The sequence below is a fragment of the Poromitra crassiceps genome (genome assembly GCF_964638095.1).
Source record: "Poromitra crassiceps genome assembly, chromosome: 10".
Classification (NCBI taxonomy): Eukaryota; Metazoa; Chordata; class Actinopteri; order Beryciformes; family Melamphaidae; genus Poromitra; species Poromitra crassiceps.
This window is the reverse complement of record NC_139631.1, coordinates 4,726,120-4,750,871: the sequence shown is the minus strand read 5'-3', so window position 1 is coordinate 4,750,871 and position 24,752 is coordinate 4,726,120. Positions and strand designations below refer to the sequence as shown.

The window sequence follows — 24,752 nt, the reverse complement described above, 5'->3', positions numbered from 1 at the left end:
TATATTTACCGGCCGTAATGATGACTTCTCAAAAACAGATTAAACCGAGGAACAGAGTGACTAGCAGCAGAGTATTTTATCTTATTGATGATACCCATCCAATTAGATATTCTCAATACCGCACGATAAAGCCTTGTAAGTACTCAGATGCAGTGGCAGCTGGCCACTAGAGGGGGATGGGGCACCGCCCTTCCCTCCAACTAGAGAAGAAAGTCTAGTCAAACATTTAAACTGAGCCTAAATTAATTAGATAATGCTAAATAATTATACAATCAAATGTAAATTACTCATACAATGTGGATGGTAGTCTGTCAGTGCCTGTCAGCATTAATTAAAAATCGGTTCCAATCTGTGTGAATATCACCTTATGTAGCCCCGCCCACTTGACCTGTTTGTGTTACGACTTCCTGTTCAAATCGCCGGCTGCTTTAAGCAGGGACACAATCAGTTCCGATTGTGTTTACACTTCCTGTTAGTCTCTCAAGCCAGACTCTGGCCCCGTTCCAATACCCATACTTCCATACTATTTAGTAGGCAAAAAAAGATTTAGTATGTCCCAATACATAGTATGTCAGATGCAGTATGCCAAGAGTACCAGGATGTTGTACTACATCAGCTCCTATTTCGGAGTATGCATCGATGCATGCTGCTTCAGCCAAACTTCCCCACAATCCTTTGCGCAGCAGGAAGTTATGTCTTCTTCTTCTTCTTCTTCTTCTAATGTTTTATGGCGGTTGGCAAACAACTTTTTGTGCATTACCGCCACCTACTGGAGTTACGTCGCACTGACTGAGCTGCGTGTTCATGAATGAGATAATTAACTTTAAGAAAGCCTTGAAATATGTTAAAACCAAACAAGCATGGTGTGTACCAAAACATGCATATCTTGATTCCTGTTTAGATCTCTGACTTAATGTTTTTGCTTTATTTATTTTATTTTGTTTATTTGATTGTCTGTTCCAATTTTGTAAATGTTTAGTCTGAATTTTTTGTATAATGTACTGTTTGTTACTGCCAGACTTTGTTTATTGAAAAAAAAAAAAAAAAAAAACGCGGACGTCGGCGGAAGTGAGCAAGAGGTCGGAGTTCAGGAAGCTCACGTGACGACAGATGTAGTGTGTCCCAATAGTATGCATTTTGCATGCATGCTGCACACTACAATCCATACTTTGTGAGGGCAGCGGCAGTACATACTACAAGAAAGAAGTACAAGTATGGGTATTGGAACGGGGCCTCTCTCTTCTACATACGGTGAATACTTCCTGGGTGCTGGTTGCTGGCCAAATGAGTGTGTATGCGAGTCCTTCAACTGTTGCCAAGCATGTGAACTGAGGCTGCTCTCTAATTGGTTGCTTCAGATTTTCTATAGGACGCTGCTCTTTGAGCCACAGACACTCCCTCTTTTATTGGCAGCAAATTGGTACCGTTTGGTATCGTAATTGCTCACGATTTTCGGGTCCTGAAACGGAGAGCACACGAGGTGGTGAACCGGTTGCGGGAGGAGCAAAGAGGCCCGGGGGCGGAGCCTCTCAAGATGGAGAAGGAGGATGAGGAGGATGCAACCTTATCCAGCAGCACTGGAGAGACAGTAATGGGCCGAGTAGGTGGAGACTAGGGGTGGGGGAAAAAATCGATACACCACAGTATCGCGATATTTTGCCTGACGATACTGTATCGATATTTGGACGCCAAGTATCGATATTGCAAGCACAAAAAAAAAAAAAAAAATTTTTTTTTTTTTTTTGCTTGCAATATCGGGCCTGGCATGGCCCGGTGGCCATGCCAGGCCACCGGGCTACTATGCACTTTAGTTCCAAGGCCAGCACTAAACAAATGGTAGCATATTTTCATTTTGTTTTAAAAGTAACAGTTTTGTCATAACAGTAATTTACAAATTCCCCAGTTACTGAATGGGCTGGGCTGCAAGATGTTTTGTGTAAGTGAAGTGAAGTTGCAAAAACTACATAAGTACAGTAGTCCACACACACATCCAGTTAAGTTGGACTGTAAGTAGACTGTAACAAACAGTTCAGTTTGTCAGGTGCATGCAACTATGACATGACTTTATGAAAGTTGTTGGTCTGTCTACTTGACAATGTTGCTGCAATAAATGGTTGAAGTCAGATGGACAGACTGAAAAAAATTTCTTATATAAACCAGATGTTGACAAAGTTTTCCTTTGGGGACATCATTTGCAGTTGAAAAAGTAAGAAATCGCAATATATCGAGATATCGCAATATTCAATATATCGCAATATCGAAAATATCGCAGTATCGCAATACTATCGTATCGTGACTCAAGTATCGTTTCAGTATCGTATCGTGGGCATCTGGTGATTCCCACCCCTAGTGGAGACTAATACAGATTGTCTAAATAAATAAGTATAATAAATGGAAGTCGTGGTAAAGCTCAATTCAAGTGCATGTAATTGCGCTAAGTATCTATATCAGCCTTTGTTTACAATCCTGTGGCTTATTTACACATTTACTGTACATGTACATTCTTTCATATGTATTTAAAATTGACACTTTACACCACACTTATTGTATAGTACTAGTTACTGTAAACTTGCTAATGTACCCTTTTGCCCTGCCTGTTTTTTTTTTTTTTTTAAACTGTGTTTATTTTTTGCACATAAGACAGAACAATACAACTCACAAGACATACGCACAGGCTTAAAAACATATTAAAACATATTAAAACAAACAACAAAAACAAAAACAAAAAAACACCTGACAAAAACAAAACTACAACACATAATTGGATGCACCATAAATAAATTAAAAAAAAAATATATATATATATATATATATATATGTAAGAAAAAATACTATCTGTTCCTCCTTGACACTAGTATTCAAAGGAGACCTTCTCCACTCCTGCCCGACACATTCATACTCCTGAAATGATCTACAAACGGTTGCCAAATCTTATCAAACTTGTGTTCCTGCTTCCTCAGAGAGAACTTTATTTTTTCCAGTTCCAAATGCTTCATTACATCGTTCATTAGGTTTAAATGGGTTGGTGCAGATCTCTGCTTCCAGTTCAGTAAGATGAGCCTCCGTGCCAGTATACAGACAAATAATACCATATACTGTTCGTCACCACTCATTTTTTCAGGATCAATAATTCCCAGAACTGCCGTTAAGGGGTCTAACTCAATAGGTCTGTGCAGAATGTTTGAAAAAGTTTGAAATATGCTATTCCAGTAGTTCGATAACCCTGGGCAGATCCAGAACATATGAGCTAAAGATGCTGGAGCAAGCCCACAACGATCACATGAAGGGTCAATATCTGGGAATATCTTACTAAGCTTTTGTTTAGACCAGTGTAACCTATGAATTATCTTGAATTGTATAAGACCATGTCTTGCACATACTGAGGAAGCATGAACCTGTTCTAAAGCAATCTGCCACTGCCACTCCTCAATTTCCCCACCCAAATCATCCTGCCACGCCACTCTCAGGTGTTTTACAGTTGCTGTACATGTCAACTCATACAAAATCCCATATATATAAGATATGCCTCCTTTGTAATGTGGATTCCTCAACAGAATAGCTTCCATTGACGACTGATCTGGAGAATTAGGAAAGGATGGGTCATTTTTTTTAACAAAGTCCCGAACCTGTAGATATTTAAAAAAATGTGTCCGTGGTAAGTCGTATTTGTTTTGCACCTGTTCAAATGATGGAAATACATTTTTAATAAACATATCATTAAAAGTATGAATTCCTTTTCCCAACCAATCCTCAAAAGTTGTATTGTTAAATGACGGTGCAAAGGAGTGATTCTTCGTGAGAGGACCTTGAAGAGAGGCAGTCTGCCATCCATAAAATCTTCTGATCTGAGACCAAATCTTAAGTGTGTGAGACACTACTGGATTATCTAATGTTTTAGGATATGTAGATGGTAAAGCTGAAAAAAGCAAAGCAGAAAGAGAGGTAGGAGAACAAGAAATCTCTTCAATGGCTAACCAGAGTGGAGGTTTCTCTTGTAACCAGAAGGCCATCATCCTTATATTACTCGCCCAGTAATAAAGCTGAAAATGTGGCAACCCCATTCCACCTGTTGTTTTTGGTCTTTGCAGAAGTGCCTTCCGGATCCTAGGATGTTTTTTATTCCAAATGAACTCTGAAATAATTCCATCTATACTATTAAAAAAACTTTTCCTAATGTATATTGGGATGCATTGAAACAAAAATAAAAATCTTGGAAGTATGGTCATTTTGATTATATTAATTCGGCCGGCTAATGATATTGGCACTTGTGCCCAATTCTGTAAATTTTGTGTTGTTTTCTCCAACAGATTCCCAAAGTTTTCCTTGTACAGGTTTGAAAATGATTTGGTGACATTGATTCCTAAATATTTGAATTCTCTTGAGACTTTGAAAGGGTAGGATTCCAGGGGTTGTTCACTGACTAACACTTTAATTGGAAACAGAATACTCTTACTCATATTTAGCTTATATCCGGATATACGTCCAAATGAACTCAAAACTGTAGTTATTGCAGGAATTGACTTAGAAGGGCTGGAAATATATAATAATAAATCATCCGCATATAGCGAAACCTTCTGCTCACTCCCTCCTCTAACAATCCCGCTATAATCACGTAGATTACGTAAACTGATCGCTAGTGGTTCAATTGCTAACGCGAAGAGCATCGGCGAGCTCGGATCTCCCTGCCTCGTAGACCGTCCTAGTTTAAAGTAATCAGATTTGAGTTTATTTGTCTGTACTGAAGCCAACGGAGAGGCATAAAGCAATTTTATCCAAGAGACAAAAGTAGGACCGAAACCAAACCTTGACAGGGCCGAGAAGAGATAGTCCCACTCAACCCTGTCAAAGGCCTTCTCTGCATCTAAAGATATAAGAATCTCAGAATGGGGACCTGTACCAGATGTGTAAATAATATCAAATAATCTGCGAATATTATGAGTCATTTGTCTATTTTTAATAAACCCTGTCTGGTCTTCGTGTATTATTGAAGGGAGCACATTTTCCAGCCTAATGGCTATTATTTTTGACAAAATTTTTGTGTCTACATTTAGTAGACTCACTGGTCTATATGACGCTGGATCAAGTGGGTCCTTCCCTTTTTTATGTAGTAAGGAAATCGATGCCTGGTAAAAAGTTGTTGGTAGAAGACCCCCCTCTGATGATTCATTAAAAACATCTAGAAGGAGAGGAGCCACCTCTGCAATAAATGTTTTATAAAATTCGGGTGTATACCCATCTGGGCCAGGCGCTTTTGATGATTGTAGGCTACGTATTGCTGTGTTAACCTCCTCTAAAGTTATGGGATTCTCCAGAGAGTTTTTATCTTCCTCACTAATGGAAGGAATAACAAGCTTATCAAAAAAATCTTCCAGAAGTTTGGGCTCTTTTGCTGATTCCGAAGTATACAACTTAACATAAAACTTTTTAAATTCCTGATTAATTTCCAATGGGTCTCTAGATGTACCACCAGAACCCACTCGAATTTCGTTTATTAATCTTGATGCCTCCGATGTTCTAATCTGATGAGCCAAATATTTCCCAATTTTGTCCCCATATTCATAATATTTATGTCCAGAATTGATTATTAATTTAGTAGTCTCTTTCGTGGAAAGAAGCTTAAACTCAGTTTGTTGCAAGTAGTTCAGGAGTAGGCGAGACTGCAATTTGATAATCAAGTTCTGAAATCTGCTCAGTTAATGTATTTCTTTTCTCTTTTTGTGACTTGTTCAGATGTGCACAATGTGAAATAATCTGGCCACGAATGTAGGCCTTCATTGCCTCCCACACCACACTATTAGAGACATCTGGGGTTTTGTTAGTTTGCATATAAAAGGCTATTTGTGATCTTATAAATTCAACATGAGTGTTATTGGACAATAGACTATTATCCATTCGCCAGGTTCTGGAGGTATGTCTATTGAGGAAGTTTAGCTGCATCTTCAGTGGGGCATGATCAGATAACACAACAGCTTCATAATCAATGTATTTTACTGCTGAAAGTAATTTAGAGTTTATAAAAAAATAATCAATTCTGGAAAAGGAACTGTGCGGCGGAGAAAAAAAAGAGTATTTTCGTTGATTTGGGTGTATATGTCTCCATATGTCAATTACATTTGTCGTCGTTAGAAAATTCTGAAGTATTTTGGCAGACCTGGACAAAGAGTATTGTTTGTTTGATGACCTGTCCAATACTGGATCCATTACCAGGTTAAAGTCACCTGCTAGGATTAGATTGTGAGTATGAAGATTGGGTAAGGAAGCTATAACTGAACCTATAAACTTATCATCATCAAAGTTGGGGGCATATGTTTGCCAACGTCACCGGGATATCATAGATTTTCCCAGTAACTATGACATATCGGCCATTTGTATCTGAAATTACGTCAGATGGAGTAAAATCAATATTTTTACTAATTATTATAGCCGTTCCACGTGATTTAGAGTTGAAATTTGAATGAAACACGTGCCCCACCCAATTTTTATGTAATTTTTTTTTAGCTTGATTCTTAAGATGCGTTTCTTGCAAGAAGGCTACCTCTGCCCCCAACTTCCTTAGATGGTTCAGTATATTACCTCTTTTCACAGTTCCATTCAGGCCTTTACAGTTCCAGGTGACAAATTGTACTTTACTTTCTTCATTTAACCTAGAGGGTTCCCCCATTCTTCAGTCTCTGCTCTATGTTTGAGGAAAACAAGACGTGAGTATATAAGCATCCACATAAAGAAACAGAACAAACAGAAAAAACGTTCACATACCACTACTACATTAAACACGTTATGGACTCTGAACTCTTCCACATTCACATATACCCACCACACCCCCCACAACTTCCCAATCAAGTAGTAGGGGAAAAAAGAAGAGCGTACCCTGACTAGGTATGTTGCCGTTCTAAACAGCATAAGTTGAAAACTTTTAAACTAAAACACCTGAGCTTCAGCTCCTCTCCTCTTTAACCAATGCGTTTAACACATTCGAACCTCAATATTTTGTTGAATTGGGCTCATCGCACCTGGAGCATAAACCAACAACCAGTAAAAAGAAAAATATCCAAAACCAACCAAGCCTCCAAAAATAAATAAGTTCCAACCACTCTCATATTCCCATATGTTCTTAACGTAAATCTTGAGTCTAGTTGCCATTTTTTTTTTTTTTTTTTATAATTATTATTTCTGTCTCTCAGCACTGTTGTTTGCTTGGATGTTCATAGCACTAAATAAAAGGGAGATGGCCATAAAAATAATATATATATACCCTGAAATAAAATAAAAAAAAACAGAAAAGTCAACAACCATACCCGCTCAAATATTACCTATGTTCTCAGCATTAATTCAAAATCCAATTATATATTATATTCACTCGTGCCTATTTAACATTACCTGTTCTTGAGCAAGTATAGGACCCATACAAAATAAAATAAAGTATATATACCTCTCAGGCAATGTCCTTAAATTTGTCCCTGCCTTGATTTACTCAACATCCGATTAATGATTTATGAGTTGTGGTTTGTGACCTGTCTATTTTCCGTGTATCAACACTATCGATACTTGCTTAGTTGCATGAATGTCCATCCTACCCAGCGATCTTCTGCTCCTTGACAAACTCCTCCACCTCTCGTGGTGTGTCAAAAGAGTGTCTCATCCCGTTCACCGTGACGCAGAGCCTGGCTGGATAGAATAGGCTGTAAGTAACGTTCCCATCTCGGAGCCTTCTCTTCACTGGATTGAAAGCGGCGCGCAGTTTGCTAACCTCCGGACTCATGTCAGGGAAGATGTGCACCTTGTATCCCTTGTAACTGAGGCTGCCTTTCTTCCTGCCCATGTCCATGATCGTCTCCTTATCAGCGTAGTAGTGCATGCGGACGAGTATGGCATGGGGCCGCTCGCCCCCAGGTGGCTTCGGGCCCAGCGTACGATGGACCCGGTCAATCATCAAGGAGGAGTCACATATGGCCTCACCAAGCACCTCAGGGAGAAAATCCTCCGTAATGAATTTCCTCAAGTCGTTTCCCTCTGCTCCTTCTTTAACGCCAATTATCCGGAGGTTTTGTCTTCTGCTCCTGTTCTCCAAATCCATACATTTATCCTGCAACCTCTTGCATTCTGTTGTGACGGCTCGATGGGACTTCTCCAACCCTGTCACCCTGTCCATCGTTTCGCTGAGTGTATTCCCCACCTCCACATGCTTTCTGTCCGCCTCTGTTTGAGCCGCGCTGATGCGTGTCATCTCTGCTACCAATTCGTCCCGAAAAGCCTGCATGTCCGCTTTAGTTTCTTCACGTATAGCCGATATATCTGCCTTCAGCTCCTTGAACGATGTCGCCATCTCAGCTTTTATCTGCCCCATCACCGAATTATTGGATGACTTCAACTCATGTCGCAACACCTGGAGAGAAAGCGTTGTCTCCGGCGTAGCACCAGGTGCGGGCTCCGGTGTAGCATCATTAGCTTTGGTGCTATTCTCCTCGCCGCCTTCCGCCATTTTAGCGCTGCCCACGGTGAAGGGAGTTATACTTTGTTGATTCTTCTTGACTTGTTTCGATCTACCCCTGCGACTAGAACTCATATCCAATGGTTTGGCGGTTTTTACATTACGCTGTGCCCAATAATTACTGTAAAATGGTTCGTATGTCTATGTTAGAAATATATTTATCCGGAGCTCTCTTTCTTGCGACCTACTCCATCAGGCGGAAACCGGAAGCCCTGCCCTGCCTGTTTTTACCTTGTGCAGTGCATACCTTTCCTCCTTTTTTTGTATGCAAGTACTATGAGAGCAAAGCAAACCGGAGTCAAATTGGCCAATAAAGTTGATTCAGATTCTAACACCCCAAACACACCAGAAGCGTATCCAACGCAGAAGCAACCCCTCACGGAGGCAGTTTCATTTCACACAGTTAAATACAGTGGAGTATGGGCACGCACACACATTTATATTAACTCATTGAGTGCCAGCCACTTTTGGAGAACGGACGCTCCCAGTGCCAGAGTTTCAGAGCGTTTTCAGTGATTTCTCGAGGCCCACAGAATATTGTGTGATATTACTATGTAAACACCGAACACGCACAAAGAACGATGAGACTCTATTGTATCAGCAGCAAAAAAAAGTTTATTGATAACATTTTCCGTTCTTTAGTTATCAGCCGGAGAAGATAGGTCAAAAACAGCAAAAACAGGCGTTTCCATCTAGAAGCTGAGATATTGAGCCTTTTGTGAAATGAAGCATTTCAAGCAAATCACTGACTCTGAAGCTAATATTTTCTGACCTGAAACATCTGAACAGTAATTTCCTTCAATATAACAGCACCCCAACCCCCCCTACTGCAAACTCCTCCTCCGTGGGTGTGTCTCTGGTGGCTCTGCTCCCTCTGCTGCTTGTCAGGCGAGTCTCTGCTGCTTGCGGATCCACGTTCGGATGGCGGCCGCTCGTCGGGGGAGTCTGGATCGGGCTCGCTCGTTTCTGGGGTTTCGGTTGTGAGCTGGGATGAAGCTGCGTCCGATTCTGGGTTTTCTGGGCTTTCTGCTGCGCGTTTCAAAGTGTGCTGCACCCAGAGTCTATTTTCGGAGCCCCCCACCGTTGTGCGCCGGCTCCCAGCGCGACAGCGAAAAGCCAAACCATTCTCATGAGAATGGTTTCATCACGGCTTTTTCTGCTGTTTTTACTCAACTTTCTCTAATCTGGAGAGCACTGTCGCCACCTAATGGGTCGGTAAAATAGGTTATACACATTCAACATGCCCCAAAATTTTACAGGAGATGTATTAGGCATTGATCCACGTCCCACCGTCAAAAAACGCAATTGACGACAATCGTCGTCATTGGCACTCTACGTTAGTAATCTAATTGACGACGATTGTCGTCATTGGCACTCAATGAGTTAAGGGTGTAGGGAGTTAAATTAAGTGTGTTTAGAGGAAAAAGAGAGGTAACCCTTTATTTTACAGGTACCCTAGTTACATATGAACTATTTGTAATTACACATGAACACCAAATGTAATTACACAGTAATTACCAATAGTTATAAATGAAGTTCATATGTAGTTACATTGTAACAGACCTGTAAAATGGAGTGAGTCTATTCAACTGTAGTTCATATGTACTTACATTAACAGACCTTGTAAAATGGAGTGAGTCTGTTCAACTGTAGTTCATATGTAGTTACATGGTAATGGACCTGTAAAGTGGAGTGAGTCTATTCAACTGTAGTTCATATGTAGTTACATGGTACCGGACCTGTAAAGTGGAGTGAGTCTATTCAACTGTAGTTCATATGTAGTTACATGGTAACGGACCTGTAAAGTGGAGTGAGTCTATTTAACTGTAGTTCATATGTAGTTACATGGTACCGGACCTGTAAAGTGGAGTGAGTCTATTCAACTGTAGTTCATATGTAGTTACATGGTACCGGACCTGTAAAGTGGAGTGAGTCTATTTAACTGTAGTTCATATGTAGTTACATGGTACCGGACCTGTAAAGTGGAGTGAGTCTATTTAACTGTAGTTCATATGTAGTTACATGGTACCGGACCTGTAAAGAAGCTCCGGGCTGGGACAGAGATTGCTAAAACCCAGTGGTGGATTCGAACCACTGAACTTCTGATTGCAAAGCAAGCGGCTTTAACCACTCAGCCACGAGGGCTTTACAACTTTCTTAGTGGAATTTGGGAGGATAACTGTATGTCAGTCAGATGTAGTTGCCACTTCATAGCTTTGTTATTATAATGTTTATAATGTCTTTCAAGCTACAACTAACAAAGTATAAAAAAAAATTCCCAAGCCTCTGAGAGGCTTGGGAAAAAAAAATTATACTTTGTTAGTTGTAGCTTGAAAGACAGGCAATATTGATTAATATGAATGCATTTCTGCAGTGTGACTGTGCCAGACAGGTGTCTTACGAAAAGTGTCAGACGAGAGACTGAGGTAACACACACACACACACACACACACACACACAAACACACACACACACACACACACACACACACACACACACACACACACACACACACACACACACACACTCACAAACTATAACCATAACTTTCAAAGTCTGAAGGGAAAGAAAAGATGGCAGTGCCCTCATGTTCGTTTCCTGTTATTGTCTGCAGTAGCGGTGGTTGTGGTCTCGGTGCTACAGATATCTGTGTATCAGTGCACGGCATTTCTGCAGTGTGACTGTGCCAGACCCCCCACCCCCCACACACACACACGAGCTGTAAATGGCTCATGTGACTATTTCCACCTCAATTCAGAAAATGATTAGAATGTATTTTAAATAAAAATATATATATATATATAAATAAATGTTTCTAGAGCACAGTGCATACAATTTATTTAGCAAATTGGGGGGAGTTCCCCCTTATGCTTCACATCGGGGGGATTTATAGACTTGGGGGGAGGGGGTAGACTTTGGGGAGAGATGATCCAGGGGTCTGGTGACCACAGGGGCTTCGACTGGATCCCCAACTAATTGAGAAATTGGGAAATTGATGGGGAAAATGACTCATTTACAATAAGCTAACAATTAGAATGTAGAAGAATGGCTATTTTGATTATAGATTCACTGTTACCTCTATACCTACAATACTTTTATTTTCATTTTTGTATGGGAATTCTGGACAAAATCATATCTACAACTAAAAATAAATATTTTCAATATTATAACAATCAATATTTTCCCCAAGTCTCTGTTTATAATAACAAAGCTATGAAGTGACAACTACATCTGACTGACATACAGTTATCCTCTCAAACTCCACCATGAAATTCAGAAAGCCCTCGTGGCTGAGTGGTTAAAGCCGCTTGCTTTGCAATCAGAAGTTCAGTGGTTCGAATCCACCACTGGGTTTTAGCAATCTCTGTCCCAGCCCAGAGCTTCTTTACAGGTCCGGTACCATGTAACTACATATGAACTACAGTTAAATAGACTCACTCCACTTTACAGATCCGGTACCATGTAACTACATATGAACTACAGTTGAATATACTCACTCCATTTTACAGGTCTGTTACAATGTAACTACATATGAACTACAGTTGAATAGACTCACTCCACTTTACAGGTCTGTTACAATGTAACTACATATGAACTTCAGTTAAACCAGGGGTTCCCAACCTTTTTTGTGCCAAGGACCGGTAGATACATGCAGGACCGGTTGTCAATTTTAATGGTTTTAGTTACATATATATTTACTCACCAGGTGGCGACAAAAGGTAAATAACAGCCTTTTGTGTTGTATGTAGCCTACAGTATTTATGTTTTTGTTTAAACTACAAACATAAATAAACGTCAACCTATGTTTTAACTACCACACACAGCCTATAATATTATAGCCTATGTTTATTTATTTTTTAAAAATGGGGGGGGCCCCCAACTCCCGGGGCTCTAGGCAGCCGCTTGGTTCGCATATAGGGCGGGCCGGCCCTGACTGCATGATGTGTCTAAATGGGCCTTTGGCTGATTTCCTCTGGTTAGGAAACTTAACAGTCTGCGGCCTGCTTAAAGAGCTTATAACCATTAGACGATATCACAATCCTCCAGGCTAGCGATTGGGAGGAAGTTTGATGGGTTTACGGATGTAGTGAGCGAGCTGGCATAGTGAAATAGTATTGTGGGTTGATTTGATTTGAGACCGGTTAGCAGAGTGTTCATGGCTTAAAATGGTTGGTGACGCCGTTTTGTCTTGAAACAGGAAATATATGATATGAGTGGAAATAACTAATTTAAAACAGGAAAATACAATTTGTAACAAAGATTATCCACAAGTTACATAGGCTGGGGCAATTATATTATTGGATATATAATTAAAATGTGTTAGAAGATGTGGGTAAATAAATTATTTCATTAAAGATACACCTGATCTGAAAAGTTGGTACTCAGAGCTGATTGGGTTTTGCTATAGAAAAAGACCTAAGACAAATGATTCTATTTGGGGAGAATGGATAGGAATGATCCATAGTCACAAATGATTATTTCCCATATAGCAGATGTGGGTAAATAAATTATTTAATTAAAGATACACCTGATCTGAAAAGTTGGTACTCAGAGCTGATTGGGTTTTGCTATAGGAAAAGGCCTAAGATGAAGCATTTTATTCTGGTAACGATTAAAAGGGTGCCTACAGTAGCCTACGTCTGCAATTTAAACTCGTTTAGGGAAGTTGGAGTAGATCTATTTTTATATGGGTAGGAAACCAATGGTTTGAGGCCCGCTCAAAATACAGGCTGGTGTTTGACACTCATTTCACACGAGCGGGAAGCATAACGGAACGGAGCCTATAAGAAGCAGCTCTATCTCAGCTTGATCATTTCAGGTCCGGGACAATATGATCTTGTGGTGGTTTATTTTGGATAAGAAGTTTTGTATTTGGATTAGGGATGGGCGCGAGTACTCGGGTACTCGAGTACTCGTTCATAACGTCAGTACTCGAGTAACGTTTCCGCTGTCCGGGTACTCGCCCCACTCCCCACCCCTTTAAAAATGGTCTAAATCTACGGACGCATCGTTATGTGGATCTGCCAGCATGAACTGCACGGGCGTCAAGTCAGCCAGAATGTACAAGTACGTTATCCGCTTTGTTGATTTCAAAATAAAAGGCTTATTGTAACGTAAGTTGTAACCTTATTTATTTTGAGTAATGCGTTACAGCCATAGTTTCACGCCATATAACATCACAACGAGTATTTTGATACAAGGTTTGCTGCTTCGTTCGTTGAAATACCCTTTTCTCCTCCAACGTGCATAAATAAGCTATTTACTTTTGTTTAAGTAACATTATTTTGAAAGTTTTAACCGGAAGTTTTCCAGCTCATCCCGAAAATGGTGGCTGAAGATATGCTCCCGAAGGAGACAGATGCACGCTTCTTCATAGCGCACGCCCGATAAAACTCATTCAAAACTTTGCAGTAGTTTACTGACTACACTGTCGTTTCCCATAATATAACGTTAGTCACAAGAAATGTGGAGAAAGAATCGCTTTTTGGGAGACAATCGTTTCATGGTGATCACTATTTAGCTGCAGCTGTAATGTTAATCACACTGGTCAGTGGTCAGTTTTCACTTTTTGGCAGAACACCGGACCTTGTAATCCGTGGATTTACGTTAGTGTAACAGTGATCATAAAGTAAAATGGATGATACTGGACAATGGACATGTATTGGAATTGAGCCTTCGCTTGTTTCACAACAATATTGTCCGCTCCGAAGCGCTAATGCCATCCATCCAACCATCGGCGATGCTGTCTGAGGTCTTAGGTAGGCTTTAGACGTTAGCGTCACCTCACCTAATATCACAGTCAGTCAGTCCCTCTCCTCACATGCTCCAGGTAACGCTTTCTCCATGCAAAAATGCAAACGTTATGTGTGAACAGCCCCACACACAGCAGATTACCCCTGCTCCGTCATTACCATAGTAATCACACAGACCCCCCCCACCCCCCCCCCCCCCCCCCCCCGCGCGCGAGAGTACTCGAGTACTCGTTCATAATAGAAGGAGAGTACTCGAGTATTTAAATTGCTTAAAATGCCCATCCCTAATTTGGATGGGGGGAGAGAACATTTCCTCTTTTCAAAGGAACTGCAGGCTGTGCACTGAAGCCGGTGCAAACCACAGCCTGTCAGGCGGACACGGTTTCACTAACGACGAGATTAAAATGAGGAAGGGTTGTTGTGGGCCATAGTATTTATTATTTTAATGCCTAATTGATCATTTTGCATGGGATGGGATGCGGTCATTACTGTTTTAACTCATGGCAAATTGATTCATTTTGAATGATGGTTTAACTGGAGATAATCCTGTGGGGGATTTTGTAGAATTTATTTTAAAGCATAAGGATAGGTGCTTCCTCACTATGATGGCACAAGTGAAGCAACGTGTCTTAAGTTTCACCCAGAGAGTGGCCGTGACTGAGCTATTTTTAGAATGGGCATTGATAAGGATGATGTTACTTTCCCAGCAAGCACGGACGGACCCGGACAAATCGAGAGAGCCCAATCGGGGGCCAGCTCAAGTCATATCATGACGAGTCAGATCTGGCCCAGATCATCACTGTATAATCACTATCCAACTAATTTCACTCACCACTGAAATATCCATGAGGATAACTAAATGGTTGCAATCAATCACGTATTTCTCAGCCTGGACTATTTTTTATCCAAAATCCGAGTGATCAGCACTTGCATGTGGACACTGGACAATTCTGCGCTGATTAACAAACTGTTTATTCGTGGAGGTGGGACTACGAGGAGATGAATTGTGGGGGAATCCTGCAATTGTCTCACTTGCATATCTTGTTGCCAGATTGTTTTGAAAGAGAGAAAATACACTGCGAGGCGTAAACTATTACATTTGAGTTGGAAGTTGCATGCTGTAGCATTGTGCGTTAATGTGTTTCGGGGTTCTGCTTACACAGATTGTAGACGGTTACACTGTGATGTGCGATCCACAAAGACTTGACACCAACGTTTTAAATAAAAAACAAGTTCCAGATTAGGGTTTGAATTAAATTAGCTTTCGTTTTAATTAAAACTGTCCCGACTCCATGGATGTTATACCGATATAAAAATAACAAGGGGTCCATGTTTTGAAACGGTAGGCTAAACTCCAACGTACAGCGGAATGTTTCAGTGAACAGATAGCGTAGTGGTAGAATAGCGTAGCATAAATTGTTAATATGGACATAGCCTACTTATAGCTTTATGTATAAAGCTGCTGAATATACACTGTGTACATAGCAGAATAAGTGAACATGTCCATTCATGGTAATGGTCATATTTCGACGTCAGCTTGACGTTCCCGCGTAGACGTCTAAATCATCCCCAAACCGGCATGTGATTTGGCCACGTCCTGGACGTCACTGAAAGACGTCATTACAACGTTATCATGACGTAATTTTGCTTGCTGGGTTGCAGCAACTGAATAGTGTAAAGCTAAAGTTTAATATCCTAAATACACGAGCAGTATAAGTTAACGTTATTAACACAAGAGTTCAGCTGATCCAAATCAGGCTGCTTTTAAAATGCATCCTTTAATGATACAAATAGGTGATAGATCTCCCTCTTTGTTTCACGAAGAACATTGTGACTTTACCAACCTGCTCTGTGTAGCTTTATATGGGGGTAAATCGATGTCTCCTCCCACAGTAAAGGCTGCTCTTCCTCCTGACTGAGTTCCTCCTGTTCCTCTTTAATCTTTAGAGGCTCTGGTTCATCTGGACCCAGACTGAAGTTCCTCTGCTGGTTACAGTGCTGCTGGTCCAGGAGAACCTCCTCCTGAATGACAGGTGGCTGTGGGGGGTCTGAAGGGGGGAGGAGAACAAGTCTTGCTGATTTTATACAAAATATAGAGCAGCAGCCTGCATCACAAGTAGTGTAACGTTATCAGCCTGCATCACAAGTACGGTAGTGTAACATTATCAGCCTGCATCACAAGTAGTGTAACATTATCAGCCTGCATCACAAGTAGTGTAACATTATCAGCCTGCATCACAAGTAGTGTAACATTATCAGGGATGTGCAAAGATAGACGCCAGGTGGTGCCCAAGCCCCTGCCCTTCTGGCCTATAAGTGCCCATTTTGCAAGACACTTCTGCGGCCGATATTATTGTCTTTCAGAGGCTCTCGCAGGCTCATTTATCAAGCTAGAGTGACGTGTCTGCTATCATATGAAACTAGAAGACCTAGGGCATCCATTGGTACCAACCATGTTCGTCGTTGTCGGGGCAGGACCTCGAATGTCACTTTTTTTTCACTTTTTTACTTTTTGTCATAAATCAGTGCCACTAGGCACCCTTCACCCCTCTGTGTGGGTTTTACCAAATGCAACCAATGGGAAAGCATTAAAACGAGCTTGTGAGTAATTCTCGTAACACCATTCGCCCTCAATCTGTCAGTCAAACCACGAAATTCCTCCTCTGTAGCCCCCCACGCAGGACAATAAACCCGGAAAAGACACACGGCAGACGCGCTGTGTATTTCTGATATCGTTTTGTTTAATCCTGGCTTCCTCTGACGTTAATAGATCAATAAAATGTTTTCCAGTTATTCCTAGGCTGCAAACTTGTTTTAACATGCAAATCGGAGTGGTTTCTGACGAGAATAAAGTAACGTTAACGTTACGTTATGTCAGACAGTTCTCATTCCCATCCCAAAGCCTTCCCCTCGGCCATGAGAGGCGAGAAGCACTGCTGCACGGCTGTGCGCGCCCCCGCGGCCCGGAGCTTGTGGCTCGCGCATGTACAGACCACAGGGGAGGCGGCCATCAGTGCCTGACTGGCCGGGAGAGAGTGCTTCCAAGTCGGACTGATAACATAAACAACATCATTTGAGCTTATCCACGTAAGATATTAATAATGTAATGACACATTCAGTGGGAAACTAACTATAATTAAGACATGTGCCAACTTTGACGACATTTGGTTCAGTATTTTAAGAGCAAACAGGTTTTTTTTAACTTCCTGAAAAGTTGCTGTTGTGGAGATTCGAGGTGCTGCCGCGACAGCGACGTCATGCTAGCTTGTCGAGAAGGGTTAAATAAACTGGCGTGGCCATTTTCAAAGGAGTCCCTTGACCTCTCACCTCAATATATCTGAATGAGAATGTGTTCCATGGGTACCCACAAGTATCCCCTTTACATGCGCAGTTTATGCTAATCCCATGCAGTTTTTTGGCACACACACACAATTTTTTTGTTTTTGCCTGCAGTATAAAAATGCTTTTTTCGCCTATTCTATTTGAATATTTCTGCATAGCGGGGACCCTAAACAGTCTTGGAATTACATAAATTGGGTATGACTGGAAAGCTGAGACTCTCATGGATTCAATGAGCCCAATCATATTCATGTGTGATTATGTTAGTCCCCATAATAGCCATTTCATTTTAGTGAGACCATTTTTCTAAACTTGATCTCACTGTATAAAATGGGGAAAAGAAAGACAAAAGTTTGTAGATTGTGTCTTACATTTTCTATAGTATGTGTAGTACCGGTATATGTGAGATAATGACCGACTGTGAACAATGGTCTGAGAAAGTGAGCAGCAAGACTCAAAGCGTTACAGCAAACATCCTGTAAGTTAAATAATGTGTAGGCTACAGATGGAGTGAAGACGTGTCTGTTCAGATCATATTGTACTCCACTCTATACGACACATGCTTAATCGCTGTTACGATTATGAGGGGGTCTTTGGAAAATAGTCTCCCCTTTTACTTTAGCAATATGTTCATTAGGGCTGTGGTCTTTATTATCATATTAAATTTAATGTTTTTAACGTGTAAATTGGAGGGGAGCACTCAGTGGCGTAGCCAGAAATGAAATTGCAGGTCGGCCTGAAAAAAAGTGGATGGGCCACACTATTGATGTAATTGACATTATCTGAATCATTGACATTATCTGAATCAGTATCAGCTTTATTGACCAAGTATGTAGACATACAGGGAATTTGACTCCGGTATAAGTTGCTCTTAATGTACTTTCAAAGGAAAAGAAAATGTAACTATGCATACAAGCTAAAACGAACAAACAAGGACTGCGATCAAAGGTATATAAAGCAAGTTAACTGCTATTTGCATTATATACAATATACGTGTGATGTAGAATGTCCGCTATGAATATGTATATAAGCAGGAGTAAAATAAAGAAATAATTGTATACCTATTAGGGATGGGCGTCGAATTTCGAATTTTCGAATAATCGTTGTTATTATCAAGGTCGACTTTTATTATTGAAATTCGAAATTCGAAATTTGAGAGAAAAAAAAAAAAAAAAAAAAAAAAAAATTGAGTGAAATGTTGCATTGTCTCCCCTGATTCTAAGTATAGTCAAATCGCTTGGTTTGAGCAAGTAAAACAATTTTTATAAGCATTTTAAGCAAGGTTTATGGAAAAATGAATGGCGGATGAAATCCCATGAAGAGGGAGAGGGGGTGACTTTGGCACCCCTTTGGCACTCAGACCTGAGCCTACTAAATATTTAATGAACCACTCATGATTGTCAAAACTGTTTTTTATTTTCGAAAATGTCAATGTCATGTAACATGTTCTTTACTTCAGTGGTGCAATGCTTGTTTGAGCTAAAAATCCACAGCAGAAGCTTTTTATATTAATTAATAAAGCCGTAGACTTAGAATCAGGGGAGACAATGCAACATTTCACTCACAAAAAAAAAAAAAAAAACATTTTTAATTTTTTTTACATTTTTATTTTTATTTTCGAATTTCGAATTAAATTCGAATTTGGTCAGCGAATTTCGAATAGTGTTTTTGCTAGAAATGCCCATCCCTAATACCTATGTACTACAAATCATTGTATAGCTCACTGCAAAGACCGTAAAAGTAGGGTTTGTTTGCTGTCAAAAGGGTGTAACTGCATCATGTATGCCATTTCTGACACCTACAGTAGCAAAACCTTACTTTTGACACTGATCAAGCCTTTTGGGTAGACTGAAGGATCCTAACAGCACCAACAGCATCCTAATGCTCATAATGCTCATAATGCATGCTGTCATAAGTAATGCTAGCATGGCAGCATCATCACATAATTTCTACTATCCAATATTCTAATTCATATTCTAGGTCAATATTAGATGAATATAAATATGTTAATATTCCCATTCAATACTTAGGCCTAGATTCAAATGTTATTCTATAAGGTTAGGAGTGTGAACTGGTCAATACGAGGTCTGACAGTAAGAGTTTTGCAGGGGGTTACAGTTCTTTGAATGTGTCCCAGCCAGGACACATCAATAAGTCATGTGTCCTGGGACACATGGTCCACCTGCTCTTTAGGTAACATGACAGGTCATTCCATTTGTTCAAAGGGTCAGGGAAATAATTTTATAGTCATTTTGTACTGCAAAGTCATTAAAAGTTTGTTTTGTTTGCTGTCAAAAGGGTGTAACAATTGTACTTATGCCCATTTGACACCTAGCAAACCCCCACTTTTGACACTGACCAAGCCTTTTGGGTAGAGGATTCAAACAGCTTAGCTCAGCTCAAAATGCATGCTGACATAAGTAATGCTAGCATGGCAGCATCATCACATAATTTCTCCTATATTCTCACTTGCTTGGTTTTAAAGTCTTGTGATTGGATGGGCCTATAGGCAAGACGTTGGTGAGCCTAGGCCCGCCCATAGCTACGCTGCTACATAAGGAGGTGTTATTGCCTGATCTGCTCACTTGCTCATCACCATGAAGCTGATCCTGACTCTGGCTTTCATCTGGACTATCTTCGGCACCGGTAACTCTGCTCAATTTGATTTCATGGTTTTTCAGAACTGTTTCCGCAAAGATTTTTTTGACCAGAAAACCCTTAAAAAAATTTTTTTAATTTCTACCTAAATATATGACACAGTTTATTGATGTGCTCACCTATTACAATGGGTATTTCTGTATGTTTTAAAATTTTATTTTCCTGTGCCAACAGGTTAAGACAGAGATCATTTAACATAACATTAGTATTAAACATTCATTCAGTATTAAAAATGTTTAAAAATAAATAGTCTAGACCAGGTCAGGGTAGGCTACTCAAGTATAACCCATTTTCAATGGTTTTAAATTGAAAAAACCAAATGGGGAATTCGTTTTTTTATTTTTGCTAAATTCATGGCGGGCCACTTAAAAACGGGCAGCGGGCCGCAGTTGGCCCACGGGCTGTAGTTTGGCCACCCCTGCTGTAATACATTTGAATCATTTAGTCGAGCTACACACATGTATGTGCTCAAGGAAGGGACCTCGGCATGTTGTCACATAATTGTTTTGGAGCATGTTGTCAAAACATTTTGTGTGTGTTAGAAATAGCTTTTAAAGTCGAGCTGAACCCAAAAATGACTTATTTTCTTTTAGTTCAAATACCTGGGTATGCAGTGCACCTATTTAATAATGTATGCAAAAAATATCACAACAATCTAATTTCTTTAGTTTTTCACACTTTTTCACATCAAAAGTTCATTTTTCAAGATTTCATTGATAACAGTAATCTACAGTTTGCTGACGTCACCTAGTACTATCAAATTTACTTTACTTTACTTTACTTTATTTCATTTGGCAGACGCCTTTCTCCAAAGCGAGAAATTGGTTCGCTTTGGATTTCAAAAGCGAGAATGATTGGTTGAAATTTCTACCCCATTTCAACCAATCATATCACGACATGCAGCTGTCAATCAAATCTTCATTTCAGGATAATTGTCTCTTCCAAATGAAGTAGAAAATGGCACCTAGTGCCTGTCATCTGGCAGAATTCCTATCCCATAAACTAACTACTAACTTGGCCAATTGTATGAAACATGAACAAAAAACAAAAACTATAATCTCTAAGAATGCAAAGAAATGTAACTGGCTCGTTAAAACGCGCATTCCAGGGATATCGTATTTACAGCAGCGATAGTGGCGCTGGGTCGCACTTCGGAGATTCCAGGGCGATGTGCTGCATTCTCCGCTCGGCAACATGGCTGGCTGCCTGCGGCTCGCTGAGCTCCACTCCTCCCGTCAAAAGGCTCTTCCCGAGGGGAGCGCCACAACACACTGAATCCCACTCGATTTGGAGGCGGAACACGCCAGGATTGGCCAAAGCCCAATCCAGTCACCAGAATTGTCAAATCGACATGATACTATGACCCGCCTCTCAACCTGTCATCTTAGACAAACTATGTTTTCAGTCTGAAACGGACTCATATGCACGTGACAAACGGGTTCAGTTCGACTTTAAAGTCGAAGTGAACCGGAGGCGAATGCAAATACGCGAGCGTCGGAGACTCAAACAAATCTTTTCTGAGATGACAGGGTTGAGGACCACAAGCCGCACAATGCCGGGTGTCGATGATTTGATTTGACAATTCTGGGGACTGGCTTTGGCATTGGCCAATCATGGCGTGTTCCACCCCCAAATCAGTGGGATTCAGCGTGTTGTCGTGCTACGTGAGTGGGATCCGCGGAGTACCAGGCAGCCAGCTGCTTCGTGCGGAGCGAGCAGACAATCTGATGCATGGGTGCTGCCCGCCCGCCTGGAACCTCCGAGGGGTGACCCCTGACAACCACGCTCTCAAGCGCGCGCCTTTATCGCTATTTCTGTAAATACGATATTCCTGGAATGCGCGTTTTAACGAGCCAGTTACATTTCTTTGCATTCTTAGGGATTATCGTTTTTGTTTTTTGTTCATGTTTCATACAATTGGCCAAGTTAGTAGTTAGTTTATGGGATAGGAATTCTGCCAGATGACAGGCACTAGGTGCCATTTTCTACTTCATTTGGAAGAGAAGATTATCCTGAAATGAACATTTGATTGACAGCTGCCATGTCGTGATATGATTGGTTGAAATAGGGTAGAAATTTGATAGTACTAGGTGACGTCAGCAAACTGTAGATTACTGTTATCAATGAAATCTTGAAAAATGAACTTTTGATGTGAAAAAGTGTAAAAAACTAAAGAAATTCGATTTGTGATTTTTTTTTGCATACATTATTAAATAGGTGCACTGCATACCCAGGTATTTGAAGTAACTAAAAGAAAAGAAAAGTCATTTTTTTTGGTCAGCTCGACTTGAAGTTAATATTTTCTCAAATAAATGTGATTTTGTGTGTGTGATTTTAGGCTGTATAGGAAGATTAGGCTACTATTATTATTAATTTCTTTAATTGACTGAGCCGCTAATTTACATCAATACAACTTCAAATGTGCACATGCACTTTTAAAAATTGTATCAGAATTTGTGTTTTTCTATTTATCCCAGAATGGGTGATGGATTATCTGACCGTGGCTGTTGTTGATTTCAAGATGCATGGATGTTTTTTCATGCTGATATAATTTCAGAGGAAATGGTGTTGAGTGCACAACATGTGACAGTTGTCACAAGTTGTCAAGTGGTATTTCATCACTAATGAATTTAGCTTCCAATCAAATTTAGAGAAGCTGGAAAATACACCAAAGAGTTCAAAGTGTCACAACATTACTCAGCTAGTTCACCTCTACGTTTCTCATTTCTGAGGAAAATTAAATTCTATAGGCTACTCTCCAAAGCCTGTTATTGCTTTGAATAGGTTTTGCCACACATATGAGAAGGGCTGTCTGCCATCTTCCATCATTTTCCCATTTTGTGTCTCCTAAAATTCTCCATGTGCTCCATTCAATTATTGACCGTGAGCAACTTTGACAGCTGCTTGTCTCCTACTCTGCTCTATTTCAGTTCCCGCTGCCGCCAAAATAAAGTGTTATGTGTGCACGACACCGGACTGCACAGCCAAAGAAACAACGTGTCCAGACACTTCTAAATACTGCTTTAGGCCTACTGGAAAAGGTGAGTCCCATGTTGCAGATGGAGGCTGCACAAAGATTGTGTAATTGCCAGGACTGGTTATATTAATGCTGCCTTCTATTTTAAACTTCATGAGATCTCTAAAATTAGCTAATCAAAGACAATAAAATTTTTATTAATATGGGGGGAATCTCTCTTACATCTAGGGAATTACAGAGGGAAGGAAGTTTGGGGCGCTGCCTGTGGGACCCGGTCTGAAGCGCCGTGTGTTGGTGAGCAGAACATAAACTACGCCGGTGTTCAATTCTCAGGAACGTGCTGTACAACTGATTTGTGTAACGTTGCCCCTGCCCCGGGTAAGACTGACTCGGGTAAAACTGCCAAGGGTAACTCTGCCTGGGCTGTGAAACTGAGTGTGTTCCCTCTGCTGTTCGCATTCTTGTGTAGCCTTACTTTCATCTGTTAGAACAGCGCAGGAGGGCACAGTCAGGCACGTACGCACGCACGCACGCACGCACACACACACACACACACACACACACACACACACACACACACACACACACACACACACACACACACACACACACACACGAGGGTGGAAGTAGGCTAACTTATGTGCTTGCTTCAACAGCTACTTCATTCTTATTTAGGCTACTTTTTTCTTGTGACAGTTTTTAGGCACTTACTGTATTGCACCATTTACTGTATCAACATCAGTCAATAATTAAAATGTTCAGCATATAAAGGAATAGTTTGTGATTGAAACTTTTAAGTTCAGACCAAATGTGATTATTTGGCCACAGAGATGACTGGCAGAGTGTACAGAGACCAGAGCAGGTGGGACTGTTTCTCACTGACCAGAGTTCCCAGCAGAGATATCTCTATAAGGCTGCTGTTGATTTTAAGTTTATTTTTCATGTGCAGGAATGTTTGTTTTTGTAGCTACTATACTTGTTATTATGTGATGGCAGCTATAATTTCTTTATAATTGTCATATCTTCATGCTGATAACATAAAAACAACAATCAACATGTTAGGGCCTATTATACTGTCCATGCTTATTGGCTGAAATTGTCTTTATTAAAGTCACACTGTACATTATCATTAAATTACATTGTCTTTTTTTGTCTATTGTTGCTGATCAGTTGCTGCCACAGTCTGTTGCCACAACAATATATTTCAGAGGGTTTAGATTATTATTTTTAATATAATTTCATCTTATAACCATTCAGAATACCAAAGATATCAGAGAATTATGAAGTCTTCTTGGGAAAATGATTGCATCAGATAATATTTCCAGAACTCTTTTTTTGTTTGTTGAAAAGATGATTACCTGTAACTCACATCTAAAAACTATAACATTGACTCTTGAAATAATTCACAATGAAATGAGTCACACTGAAATCCAGTGACCTGGAACATAGAATCTATTTTATGACAGAAGGGTGTAGTTTCATAATTTAAACGAGGAAGTGGATAGAGCTTGTAGCAGAACTTTTCACTCATCTCAAG

At 40.4% G+C, this 24,752-nt stretch overlaps 2 protein-coding genes across 2 annotated transcripts in view; one reads left to right on the top strand and one right to left on the bottom strand.

Moving 5' to 3' along the window:
- LOC310783652 (uncharacterized protein) overlaps positions 1-24,340 on the top strand; it is a 31,047-nt gene extending 6,707 nt beyond the window's left edge. Inside the window, exon 4 of the transcript XR_014553101.1 lies at positions 24,014-24,340. The gene's annotated coding sequence lies outside the window, so the exon portion shown is untranslated. The remainder of the gene's footprint in view (positions 1-24,013) is intronic.
- Positions 1-24,752, bottom strand: part of LOC310783650 (uncharacterized protein) — a 29,857-nt gene that overhangs the window by 2,089 nt on the left and 3,016 nt on the right. The window contains exon 2 of the mRNA XM_083644562.1: positions 16,086-16,289. Within this exon, the coding sequence (XP_083500688.1) occupies positions 16,086-16,289 (204 nt within the window). The remainder of the gene's footprint in view (positions 1-16,085; positions 16,290-24,752) is intronic.